At 40.6% G+C, this 13,639-nt stretch overlaps 1 protein-coding gene across 4 annotated transcripts in view; it reads right to left on the bottom strand.

Annotated features, from left to right (window-relative positions):
* LOC126568374 (uncharacterized) overlaps positions 1 to 422 on the bottom strand; it is a 112,993-nt gene extending 112,571 nt beyond the window's left edge. For all 4 annotated transcript variants that reach the window (XM_050224839.1, XM_050224840.1, XM_050224841.1 and 1 more), the window contains exon 1: positions 335 to 422. In XM_050224839.1, the coding sequence (XP_050080796.1) occupies positions 335 to 386 (52 nt within the window). In that variant the 5' untranslated portion in view covers positions 387 to 422. The remainder of the gene's footprint in view (positions 1 to 334) is intronic.
* Positions 423 to 13,639: the final 13,217 nt, after the last annotated feature.

The following is a 13,639-nucleotide window of genomic DNA, read 5'->3' as shown; positions in this document are numbered from 1 at the left end:
AAGGAAACAATTTATTCCATTTTCACCATGTAAACGGAAGTGTATCGCACACACCGGCACACAAACAAAATCACACATAGAACCGGTGGTAAAAAATCACGTACGATAACAAAAAAGGCCCCGATAAGCTGTGAGGCTGTAGAGTTGTGTGAACAAACAAATAACACGCACTGATCCCAAGCATACCAGCGCGATGGAGACGCATGGTTCCGTGGTAATCCTAGTAAGATTGTACATAAAACTGATCAAAAATCATGTGACAAATGGTTAATATTTCAATCCAGCTTCGTGAAACAAACAAAAAAAACAAATATTGGAAAATCGGTCCACTCACCTCCAAGCAGCACGCAGAGTAATCCAATTTTCATGCTCGTACGTTTATCCATTTTTATGATTTCACGCACTCCGTTTCGCTGAACTGCTTGCGATAAAATGAGGCTGACGGTGCTGCTGCTGCTGCTACCGAGAAGCTTTTCCGCCTTCTTTTTCCGGAATCAAATCAGCTGAATGCTGTGATGTAGACACGATACAAGCCAACGCACACAGCCTCACGCTCACCAGCCTTGGACACACTTTGTATGAGCGGGCGGGGGTTTTACTACTGCCTTACTCAAGAACTGGGTTAGGGACGAATGGGGAACGATATTTTAAAAAATCACCTTCACTACACTAGAGTTGGCTCAGGATGGAGGATGATGAAAAAAAAGGAAGAATGAAAACCCAACTCGCGAAAGACCGCGCGAGGAGCGAAGTGCAACGTAAAATAGATGGATAAAATAAAATATTAAATCGAACCCGCGTTTGACGTTTTTTACACCGGTATTTTGTTTCACACACTTTTGAAGGATTTTTTCATAACTTTTCTTTTTTTATTTCGCTTCTTTTTACTGACACTTTTCACACATAAGATTCACACTATTTCCGCATTTTTACACTTTTTTACGCTGTGGAAAAGTAAGAAACAACACGCACTTTAATAGCTTTTGGCTTCCCTTTGAAAATATCTCTTTAAGGTGAATTTTCCCAGCGAGCTGCTTCACCTGCCATTTTCCAGCTAGCTGCTAATATTTTTCCCAATAATAACAAATCTTCCAAAGCATAAATATCGCTTTCGGAACTGCTGCTTACTGCAACCTGTTTCTACTAGCGTTGAACGAATTTTCAAGATTTCCCACGTGCTCAACGTCTTCGTCTAGTATCGGTTCGTAGGAACGAGTAAAGCGGGGCAACGCACCGATGTAATTTTATTACGAGAGTGCGTCTATTTTTGTGCTTCGTCTGACGACACGATTAATCTTGTGCGCACACCACCACCATCCACAGGCACTCGTTAGTTTTGCGCTTGTCCCAGCTGGCCCAGTTTTGTGTGTTTATTTTCAAGCAGAATTATTCCACTTTCGCTCCCAACTCCCGGACCGGCATTTTTCTTCGTCGTCGTCGGTTTAATTTGAAATCGCGTTTCGCATTACGTGTCTTTTTTCTTCTGTCGTGAAAAATAACACAATCTCACAATCCGGCAGCCCTTTAATGCCGGCACAGTTCGGTTCGCTACCGGGCACGGGTACCACGAAAGCTCACGGGGAAACTCTCACAAAATCGTACTCAACTCTCTGCTCTTCTCTGCAGGCTGCTCTCTTGTGGTTGAAGGCTTTTCCTTGCGGGAAGAATTTCCTGCTCAATCCTTTTCCGGACAGGACACACGGGGCACATCAGGATTGCTTCCGCGTTCGTGATGCGTTGCAAAGGTGGTTCGTTTGTCTAACCACCTTTTTTTACTGTCGTTTTATGTATTTCTCTCGCTATTCAGACGTTTAATCTCAACTGTTGTTCGAAGGCTAATTGGAAACACAAGCATTCCACTTTCAAAACACGCTTTCTTAACACCAGACCAGTTAACTTCGCTTTCAGATCAATATTTTTTCTTGTCTCGTAGGTTGCTGCTAAACTCACTTTAATTCCACGATTTAACTCTCACGGTTTCACACAATTTTGCTCCCGCCCCTGCATGGACAGGTTTGGTTTTCCATCGGGTAATAAGGGGTTGCTTTTTTTGATGAATTCACCACCGATTCGTCACACAAGCCCGAACAACGAAAAGCGATAACAACGCACGAACGCAACGCACGATACAAACGGCGACGGGAACGCGCTTCTTAACCGAACCGTCGGCTCTGAGAGGCGGCACGCGAATGATTCTATGCTGCGAGCATGGTTCTCTGAGCAGAACATTGTGTGGTTCCATAAAGCGTGACGGATGCTATAAACGGAGAGATGTGCGTGCGATGTGACAAAAAAAAAAAGAAAAAACGAGGACGAAGTTTGGCGAGCTGTGCAGTTGGCTGCACGATACCATGGATGGCACATATGTTGAAGAGGAAGGATATTTTAGGGAGAATTTTATGTTTGTTCGTTCATTTGTACTAGCTCCATGCTTTCAAGCTGACTAGTTGCCTGAAAGAATGTTGAAATCTAAATTTTGGAAAAAGTCAATATGCAATCCATTAAAAACCCAATTTGTATAACTCTTTGGTGAAAACATATTTTGATATTACGAAATTTGAAACGTTTGTTTAATAATCGAAAAGAATAATATTAGAGTAGCTTCATTTTATAGCAACTGGGGTAAGAGTTTGAATTAACTGTGGAACATGCAACATAATTTTAAGTGTTGCACTACAATCCGAAAGCGAGGTGAATAGCAGGTGAGAGAGAATTCCTCACCAAGTGAATTAAAATTCTATCTTTCTGTGCATACAATTTGTCTCATTTTTCTCAGCTTGAAATGTTGCCTTGAAGAGCATTGACCACATTCTCTTTTCACTCTAGTGAACTGAGAGTCGGCAGGTGAGATGAGCATGCAACAAACTGCACCCCAACATAAAATTGTGTTTCTCCCTCTCTCTCTCTCTCGCTCTGTGGAGCTCAACATGCACACAAACGCACCCGCACGTTCTAAGCCCATAAAACCATCAACTTTACTAGGTCAGGCGATTGTATGTTGAGGAAGTTCAGCTTTTAGCGGTGTTGCTCATCTGTTTTGAAGGCCCTCGTTTTTGCTTCTTTACCATCGCTGGAGAGAGCCTTCTAGCGGAAGCAATGGAAAGGACATTAACCGGCGTACGAGTGCATGAGGTTTGGAGAAGTTTGTGAATGCGTGTGTGTACTTGTTTCGGGGTTCTCTCTTTGTGCCATCTTTTCACACACCCTCTGAAGACGGACCCGGTTGGTTGCAAGGTTAAAGCACCCGAAATAATGAGAAATGTCGGCGAAATGTTCTTGCCAATTGACAAACGGATTGCTTCCTTTTAATGAGTGGTCTGTTGCTTGTTGAAGCAGTTGAAGTGATGGAAACGAAGAATTGATGAATGGGAATTGTAGGAATGTTGGAAGTGTCATAGTTTAGAGAAGTTAGTTTTTTGTGTTGATATAGTAAAATTTGTCATAAAGAGCCGGTAAATTTTATGTCAAGTTTTATGTTTTAAAAAACAGATCATAGATGATGAAGCAAGACCTTTCAAAGTTCTGGGACAGAATTTATTAATTCACATCTTAAAACTATTAAACTTTTTCTTCAAGCAACCAAATCTTACTATCTGACAATTCGCCGCAAGTCGGCTTACACAAAATAAATAAATATCCTTTATGAACTCAATACAAAGAGGTCAGTCAGACTCAAGACTAGTTTTGTTTACATTTTAAATACAAATCAGCAGAAGAATCCAAATAATTTTTTTTTGTTTTTTTTTTCATAAAGGACGGCCAGGCCGTATTGCTAAATAAAAATAAATATTTCTTCACAAATATCAGAATAAGTTATCTGGTTGATGTTTCCTTTTTTTTGAATTTTTTAACGCTTTTTTAATCCTTTTTTGGTGATTTTTTTTTTCATTATCAATTATTTATTTTTATTGATTTTATTCACGCTTTTGTCAAAGCAGGTTTTGGTACTTAATTTTATTATGTGTGAGTATGATAATTTTTTTTATTTTTAATTGATAACTATTTATTTCTTAATTTTTTTCAGACGAACTAATAAATAAAAGAGAAACATCGTAATCATTTTATCGCTCATCTGTCACCAGACTATTTAAAAAAAGGTAATCTCTCCTTTTTCTTAGAATATTTTCCCGAAAGCAAAACATTATAAATTGGAAATTGCCGCTGTTCGAAAGAAGCACAGAAGAAGTTTATCGAACAAGCTTTATCAATATAATCCAAGCCTTATAAACTAGAAACAAGAAGCGAGAAGACAAAATTACAAAAAAAAACAAAGTCTACTTCTCTTCAAAACACACCCATATGGCGAACACACCCACCATTCAATGGTACTTTATAAGAGAAAAAAAGCCCCAACAGACGAACACTTTTCCCGAAGGTCACCATGATAAGGCTCCCGAAATCGAAAGGAAAAAGGTTACCCGCTCCACGTTCCTATTCCACTATCCATTGCCGTGCGGTCAATATTTATGCTTCGCTCTTCACAATAAAACACACGCACTCGTTCGAACACACCCAAAGCTATCCGAAATCCGCTAATAAAAGACATCTTCAAGTAGGTTTCGACGAAGCTCTCGCACAAAACCCGCACAGCACAGTACAGGCCCGTTCCATGCGCCTTGCCATGTGTGCTTTAAGCTGCGCTCAGCGCTAGGAAAGGTGGAATTTATTCGATTGCTTTCGTTATTGAACATTAACCGCAAATTGATTACGTTTACGGGCGTCTTTCGCGTTGCCCTTTTCCTTCACCGATCAGTGATTAATTGGTTTCGTTTTAATCGATTCGCGGCCAGTGGAGCTGGGGGAGGGGGGGTTTGGGTTGTTTTGATTGTGAGCGTTTGAGCGTGATTTTCGGAGCAGTTATTATTGCTCAATTTGTTTCTTTCGGGCTCTTGGTGGAGGTGATATGTGGAACACAGGAATCCAGCAGTGGGATAAAGGACATTTTGTCTGCATTTAATAAAGCAATAGAATTAAAGTATATTATTATTGGCCATTAATTCGTTCGGCATAAATTTTCCTTCCACACTTAAAAACTAAGCAATTAGCCAGGGGATAGCTTTTTAAACCCAGCAGCCATCTTAATCTTGTACAGTTACCCTTTTAGAAACCAAAGTCACTTAAGCTGCAAATTCCAGCCTCATTATTCAGGCAGCAACTTTCAAAACTCCGCAAATTAGTTTGCTTAGGCTCGCTGCTATGAATGCTGCAAACTCCGTGGTAAGTTTAGCATTTGCCTTCAAGTGAGGCTTTTACCTTCTTTGAATTAATTTTGATCCTTGGATGGATGGAAAGCAAGCAAGCAAACAGAACAAAAAACGAAGAAAAAAATGATCGTAAGCACCCCTTGCTGTACTGAGCCATCCAATCCTTTATCCTGCTCCCGTATCCGGATGGACTTTGCGGGCCAGCGCCAGATATAAGACAGTCAGGGAAAGTTTGGAAAAATTCTACTTTTCTGGTAGGAGAATTCATCCACAAGTTGCTGCGAAGTGCTGCGTGCGTGGCGGTGCTGCAGCAGTAAAGTTTGATTCCATAAGCCTAGTGGCTCATGAAAATTCATACTCATGAATTTTGGCGCATTCGTGCTCCATGGTCAGACGAAAGAATTGACTAGTATGAGGGCTTGGAGAATAATTTGAAGAGAAAGTATCATACAGATGATTCACGTTACCTGGTCTTTCTCTCGATGAGAAGGTTGATGCAGGATGATTTGATGGCATATTTATATTCGAAATTAACTAGGTTTGTCATTCAGGAAAAGATTGACGGAAAAAGTAAGAGACAACCGGATGTGATCTAGCAGAGAAAATAAGGATTTTTTCATGTTGGACGGCCAGTCCGTATTGTTTGAGAAAATAATTTGTTTATGGATGTTTTTTTAATGGTTTTGTTCAACTTGTTGTAAACTCTGTGTCTTTTCCTTGTTTCAATTACCTGTTATTTAATTCACTCTTGTTTGATTGCTTATGACATCTTTGCAACATTATCTTTAAATTATAGTTCTATTTAGAGGCATTACTTAAAGTTTTGGAACATTTTATAGCATTGAAGTTTTTTATAATTTTCCTTGTGTTTTTCTTGAATAAAGGCTAAGCGCTGAGTCGTGTAATTATTTATTTACATTGTTATTTCTAATTGTTTTTATTTATATTAATTCACTGCGGAACAATGTCGTATTGTTCGTTAATATGTTTACGTTTTTATCCTTTATAAAAATCCTTTTAATTAATTTCATTTACTGTCGAAATTTTTTTTTTTTATTCATAAGGGACGGTCAGGCCGTATTGCTGCTGTCGCAAATTTTTCATAAGTACAAATACACACAAATAAACTAAATAAAGCTCTTGAACAGTACACACATCAAAGCGCTTCCAGCTCAACGGTTAAAAACTAGTTGCGTGATATGGAAATTACAATCAACCCCTCATATTGCATGTGACGGTTTGTAGTTCTTTACCTTTCCCACCCCCTCCCCCCCCTCCTCTCTCCAAACAGTGTACGTTCTGCTTGATGAAACGTACAGGAATCCATAAGCTAAGCCACGCGTGTTTGTCTGTTTCCCTGTGTATAGGGGAATGCGTCAAAGGATGTACATCCCCGCACCAGAGCACGTGACCGAGGGTTATATCCACCTTCGCTTTAACGCTGCCAGAAACGACTCCGGTTCCGGTTGAGGTCCGTTAGTTCTTTCCTACGTCCGTTCCTTCCCTGCCCTAGCGTTGTGCGACGATGCGTGAAGAAGCGCAGCTCCCTACCGCATCGGATGAGATGGTGGTGGAACGGAAAAGGGAACGATGATAAAGATACCGATGAAGGAAGAATGCATGGAAATTGTAGCAGCTGTTCGGTTCGGTTTGGTTGGCCACAGCACGAGCCCCTATTTCATTCCATGCTCGAGTTCGAGGGAGTTTGTATTCACGTTGCACATATTATCGCAGGATTTGTCCAGAAAAGTCAAGACGATGTGATGTGTCTGGTTGACTTTCTTTGCGCGTATGGTAAGTGTTTGGTTAAGAACCGTTAAAAGCGTGTAATAAATAGAAAGAAAGAGAAATGAAGATAAAAGCAATGGCAAAAGATTCCAAATAACGAAACAAAAATAACGAAAGTTGCAGAAATTGTATTTATGAATGCGTTTTAAAGGGTTTAACCTAATTGGTTAAACTTATTAGGTTTGACTTATTTAAGTAATGATACAAAAAGACTAATAAAACAAGTGTAATAAAATTTCAAAAAAAAAATTCAATTGAAAACAGATAAAAATAATGAGAAATTGATGAAAGGAATAAATCTCAAATGTAGTATGTTTTATTAGGAAATTAAAACGGCATCAATTTTACTGCACTTTTTGACAAACAAAGAGAAAATTTATCAAAAACTTATCGGAGATTAGTAACGGCATTTAACATCGCATTACGGCTAGAAAGTCCTTCAGAAAAAAAATGCTTTTACAAACGTGAAAAAACTTCAAATAGTGAGTAACGAAAACCTAACTAAAACAACTGAAGAAAGTAGCAAATGCATCAGCTTCAACCAAAAAATTCAATATGTATTTTAATATGACGCCTTATTGTCAAAGAATTCATTTAGTTAGGATCTAAAATTGATGCGTCCGTAATGTAGGCGTAGTAAAATGTAGAATTCAAACAAACACAACCACTCAAAGTATTTAATCACATTCTGTTTGATGTAATAAAAGCATTATGTAAAAGGCAATAAAGATAAGCCGTTTTTCCAAACAGAACCGAATCAACCGATCGATTCATTTTTTCAACGCCTCCACTGCTCCGCTTATCGGTTTGTTTAATTAGCACACCCCTGAAGGTATGCTAATTGCATTGCACACGTTTGCCAGCGGTGTTCTTTGAACGCATTTCCCATTGCATCCTGTGACCTATCCCAACCCGCTTTTTTTTTTGTGAGTGCGCCTTATGTCATTCGCTAACTTCCACCCCAAACGCTTACCCAACTCGGAAGGGAATTTTCGTGGGAAATTCTGCACAAGAGGTTGGTTTGATTGATTGGCAGGTGAATTACGCTCTACTTGTACTCATTTCCCCGAACTGTGCCGGAACTGTGCCGGATAATTTTAAAATGCGCAACAAATCCAACCACCAGCGAACTGTGTGTTTATGTCAGATTAGATGCACGGTAAAGCCATCATCATCATCATAATCATTGTTGTACGAGGATCGTTGTCGTACCCATCAATAGCTTTACCATTTGTTTTGCCTGTCGTGTTTCGATTTATTAAAAAGCCGCCCGTTTTTATGACCGGCACTAAGTGTTCTAGCACATGTTGAGTAGCTGGCAGATGTACGGCAGCTACCTTTGGTCGAGAAAATTATGGAGGAGGCAATTGAAACAGACACCATTACGCATACATACCTGCCAACAGCGAGCACAATGTGACGCCCATCCGCCCGTTTTGCAGATGGCTTTCGGAGGAGACCGTGCATTTGGAATTGATGGTTTTCCATCAATCAAATTAGAATTAATGTGAACATTTGATGAAACCTTACCCGCCCTGATCCGCCCTGGCACAGGTACAAAACCACCCGCGTCCGAATGATTGATGTTACGGACGGTGGCGACTCTAAAAACCAGATTTAGATCGACGGCTTAACGGTGGGCAATTGCCGCTTGTCAGCTCAGAGAGACAGACGTGGGAAACGGAATTTCCACCATTTTGCCCACCCGGCCCAATAAATTGCCGGACTTCCTGTAGCGCGGGCGGAAAACCAGTGCGAGCACCGTTGTGCGCTGCATAATTGAATTAGGTTCTGTAATTGACAGCGATATGTAAACAGGATGTTCGGCCGGGTGCATCCACACTTCCACACATCTTCCCGTTGCTTCCCGTTGGCCATCTCTGCTTGAGAATGGGAATGTGGTTGCATAGCTGAGCACTGTCAACATTGTAGGCGCGATCTGATGTGGAGTGTCTGGGAACACGTGTACACGAGTAGTAAGTTAGTAAATCCTTATCAGAAAAGGCACTATTTGTTACTGCATTTGCGAGGGAAAAAGATTAGGAGGAGAATTTTTAAACCACATATGGTCTTACAAGATTATGGATTTGAAAGTATTTTTTCAGGATTTGTTTTGTTTGCTTTCAACTCACAACAGGGGTTTTAACATCTTCGAAAATGCTTCATATCATTATCTTCTTTCAGTTCATTTGCAGCTTTTTCAGTTTTTGTTTGTAATTAAAAACAACAAAAATCTCTTCTTTTTCTCTTTCTTGTTTTTAACATACATCATTGTGCTTTTTACGGTTTTTTGTAAGTTTTTTCCAGTTTCTGTCGTGCTTTTTAGTTTTTAAGGAAGGAACGTGAAGTACGCTAGTCATTATAGAGAAACACTTCACCACGTACAATAACGCTCGACTAAGGAGACAAAAAGAAGTTCACCTTAGTGGCGGTACTTACTTTTCTTTCCGTTCCAACCTGCCATCCCCATTTTCCCAGTCTCCCCTCGCCAGAAAGGTCCCCCCCCCTTACCCTCTCCCTTTCCCCTCCTCACCACTATCATACGACGTGTGAAACCGGTAGAGTGAACTTAATGGAATTAAAAACTTAATTTTCCTGGCTCGACAATAATTTCCATAATCTTTCCATAAATTTAACAGCAGGCTAAACCCACCCCCACCTGCTGGCTGGCTTCATTTTCCACCCCTCCCTTCCTCCCCCTTTTTCCATTTCCTTCTCTTTTTCTCACACGCATTCATAAACTAAACCTGTCTCGGTGTCCTCGTGGGGATGGTCTTACGTGTGAAGATGCTTGCGGGGTTTCTGGTTTGCAAAATCCCAGAAACACTCGTGCCATACCGGTGGGAATTTTCATCTGTCCTTTTTCCTTTTCCCTGCCTTTCCACACGCGCCACTCTTCCCACCTCATGTAAGAAAGATGTCTTTCTTTCTACTGTCACTTCCTTTGTACCTGCCAGCGAAGTAGTCTACCTGTGGCCGTTGGAAAACTTCCCAGCAGCATTACGTTCGGCGTCTTCTTTGTGAACTCCAGCTTCCGGTGGACAGTTTGTCGGCTCATTCGTCGAGCATCGGTGCATTTCAAGCCGCAGTAGCTTACATCGCTGGCTGGCAACAATCCTTCCCGGTACAGGCTGTGCTTTGCTGCTGGGGAGGATTTATGATAAGTGCAAGAAACGGGTGCGCCTTGCTTACACAGCTTATTCGCGCGTATTCTCGCGGTAGCGAAAGCGTGGCAGTAAATCTAGTGAAACCCTTGATGGGGTGCACTCGCGGGCAGCAGTGCAATGCAATGCAGTGCCGGGTAAAGATAATTTTCCCTTTCACACTGTACCAAATAACTTACGCCACGCCAGTGACAATGTTGCGCAGCTCACAGCCTTTTGCGAAAGGGGGGGCGCTTCCGCGCTTTCGGTTGGTGTGAATTGTACAGGCTGTGCGCGCAACACCATCACCTGTTTGTTTGTATTCGGTCACTGCTGCTTCTGCTGCTGCGGCTGGCAGTGGGTTCCTCCAGATAAAAAGCTTTCCTTTTTACAGGGCTGGGTGTAATCGCTCGCTTCTGGGAACAAACACAGCTTTGGGAAGGCAGTTTTTGTGTTGCTACCAATCACCGTATAATGGGATGTCGATGGAGCAGGCGCTACTTCAGCAGTTTTCTTAACAGCGGAAAGAAAATCATCCTTTCAAAGAATGCCAAGAATCATTTCCACTGCAAAGTAATTGATAAGCAATGAGCGCAATAATGAGAGAAAGCTGCATTTTATTCTTTTGATTTCATCATAAAGAAATTTCTGGAGAAAAAAAACTATAAGAAAAGTGTAGTTCATAGAACGGAAGAACACAAACTTAAACAGATTTTTTTATTATTTGACATTCATTTAACAATATTGCTTGTTACATTTACAGCCCTTCTGTCCTCTCGTAGAGTGATGATTTGTGAAAAATATTCACATTGTTTGCTATTAGCAATCTTTCGAGCTTTGTACAAAGCCTGTAGTCTTTGGGGCATTTGTTAAGAATCATTGAATTATTTGTTATTTATTTATTTATTTATTTATTATCAAACATTAAATTTTCACATTCTTCTTCTTCTTCTGCTTCAGCTTCTTTTCCTTCTTCCTTTTTTTCTGGATTTTGTATTCATTCATTACTCATGATATTCTTTAGTTTACCTTTATTTTATTCTTTTTGTACACCTAACGGCTTTACAAATCCTCAAAAATTTCACAAAATTAGAAGGACATCCTTTGGTCGAAGGCTGGGGAGAGGTTAAAGAAAGGGAGACCGGAAGACTTGGAACTAGGAAGTGTGGAAGGAGGCAAAGGAGAAGGTAAAGTAAAAAGTGCTTCTAGGGAGTTCGTCAAAAAAAAAAAAAAAATACGCGGTCGAAGTGAGTCGGAGGAGCATAAAAAGAGTTGTGTCAGAGGAGCTGTACCATTTATTTATTTCATTCATTTCTTATTGTCTGGCTAATGCTATTCAATATAATAATAAATCTAACCTACCGCTAAAGAGGGATCGGATCAGGGAGAGGCATTAGAAGCACGAAGGCAAAAGCGCAGAAGGAAGATAGGGAAAGGGAGAAATCAAACCGATCGGAAGAAGAATTATAGCAACTTATTGCTCGTAAAAGCGAGTCGCTCGCAAGCGAGGCGATAAGCTTGAGCATGAGTGCGACGAGTTCCTAAGGATTCCAGACCCAGTAGTTGATAGCGTACAGGATACTGTCTCTTATATACAAAAATCTTAATATAAAAAGAAAATAAATACATCGAACGAAGTCAGTGCAAACAAAAGTGTTTAAAACCTAACATTGTAAAGCCTTTTGTCTACATGGCGGAGTTTTAGCACAGTGTTTGCGACTAAAAACGCATCAATTCAGGCGATTGACGTTAAAAAAGCCCCCCTCTTTTCGGGTTCCATCCCTCAGTTTTACTCAACCAATTCTTTGGAATTTTCATTTCAATAACTCACCCATGCGATCGAGCCAAACGAAACGACCCTCTCGAAAGCCAAACTAGATCGTCTAGCAGAGCGAGAAGTCAACTACTGTTTCTAAAGTTTCCAAATTGAGCAGCTGCATGCCATTGATGCATTCCGATGTGCAGCGTTGCGTGACTTTTGGATTTTTTACCATCAACACTTATTCTGCAAAGCTCCTTTCAGCCCCCTACGAAGACGAACACCACGACGGTGTTCGAATATCGGGGTGATACGGTAACGTCACACTATCCTATCCTATTTTCGAGTGAAAGAAAAGTAAAACTCCTTCTCTCACGAACGACAATCGAAGAGCGCCTTGTGGACGCCAGCGAGGAAGGGGTTCGTTCCTGCTTTACACCCATCCCGCCACCATGGTAACGCACACTGTTACAGTGTTACAAATGCATGCCATTTTCCCGATGGCTCGTGTCAGCAGCAGCAGCTTCGTGACATCGAAATGTGTGTTGTGCAGAAATTTCGTTACTTTACCCGTCCGCTACGATGTGCTTCGATGGGCGGTGGTGGTGGTGCGTCTTTTGGTGGAAAAGTTCTTCTTGCTGCTTCATTTTTTACCCCACTCCTGTGTTAAATCGGCAGGCTACAGTTGTGCTGGCGTTTCAGTTTCCAGTGCATTTGTCAGCATTTGTTTCTTGCGACAGTGAATGGGAAGTTGCCGCTGGCAGGGAGCACCGGATTGGCACAGAAACTAAAGCGAACACGATGAATAATACATCAGCGTGCAAAACTGCTGCCGTGCATCCTTGCCTGCCCCATTTTCATGCTCGACGGTGATAAGTTCGTTTGTTTAAATATTTGCGATCGTGCACGAGTGTGAAAGGATGTGTGATTTTTTTTCCGTCCTGTTTTTTTTTAATTATTCAAAGTGTGTTAAACTTTTACTGTAAAATTATGCTTGTTGTTGACTGTTTGGTGGCATTAAAAATAATCGACAGATGAAAGTTTTTGATAAGATTTATCAATATTGCACGGCTTAAATATTTGACGAGTTATTTTTACTTCTTTGCAGATCTTAATTTTTAATTTTCTTTTGTTTATCTTTACTGACAACTTAAAATTTTAAGTTTGCATCTTGATGATTTAAGTTTTAAAAAGATCAACTTTTCCCCTTTTCTTTGCACTACCGGAAACTAATAAATTCTTAAAATTATAATAGAATAAAACGGATTCTTCCCATTATGACTACGTTTATGATTTCTTGAGTTGTTTGGACCAGCATTAAAATTAACAAATAAGGATTAAAAGGATTTAAGTAATAGAAATTAATCATAAAAACTCATAACGTCTGAGAGCGTTTTACTATTAAGATTATTTTCTTTTATTTTTGTAATTACAGCCAGACCGTGCTCTTTAATAATCTAAGATAATACCCAGTTTGAAACAAGCTTGACCTAACCAAGCTTAACGAACAAAAAGCATGATTGGCGGGAACGATAGGACATGAAGGAAAGACGAAAGTTCAAAGTGTGGGACATGGAGTTAATGTCTCGCATCGCACGTAGTAAGAGGTCCCTTGCTCCTGACTGCTGTGCGCCTCGAAAGAACTAGAAGAGAGGGGCAAGCACAAAGGTTACGAGAGGGGACATAATAAAGGATTGAGGAGAGCAGAGACGGAGCATCCACACACTCTAGCAGGAGGGATGCGA

This window comes from Anopheles maculipalpis, chromosome 2RL (assembly GCF_943734695.1).
Source record: "Anopheles maculipalpis chromosome 2RL, idAnoMacuDA_375_x, whole genome shotgun sequence".
Lineage (NCBI taxonomy): Eukaryota > Metazoa > Arthropoda > Insecta > Diptera > Culicidae > Anopheles > Anopheles maculipalpis.
This window is presented reverse-complemented; position numbering and strand designations above follow the sequence as displayed.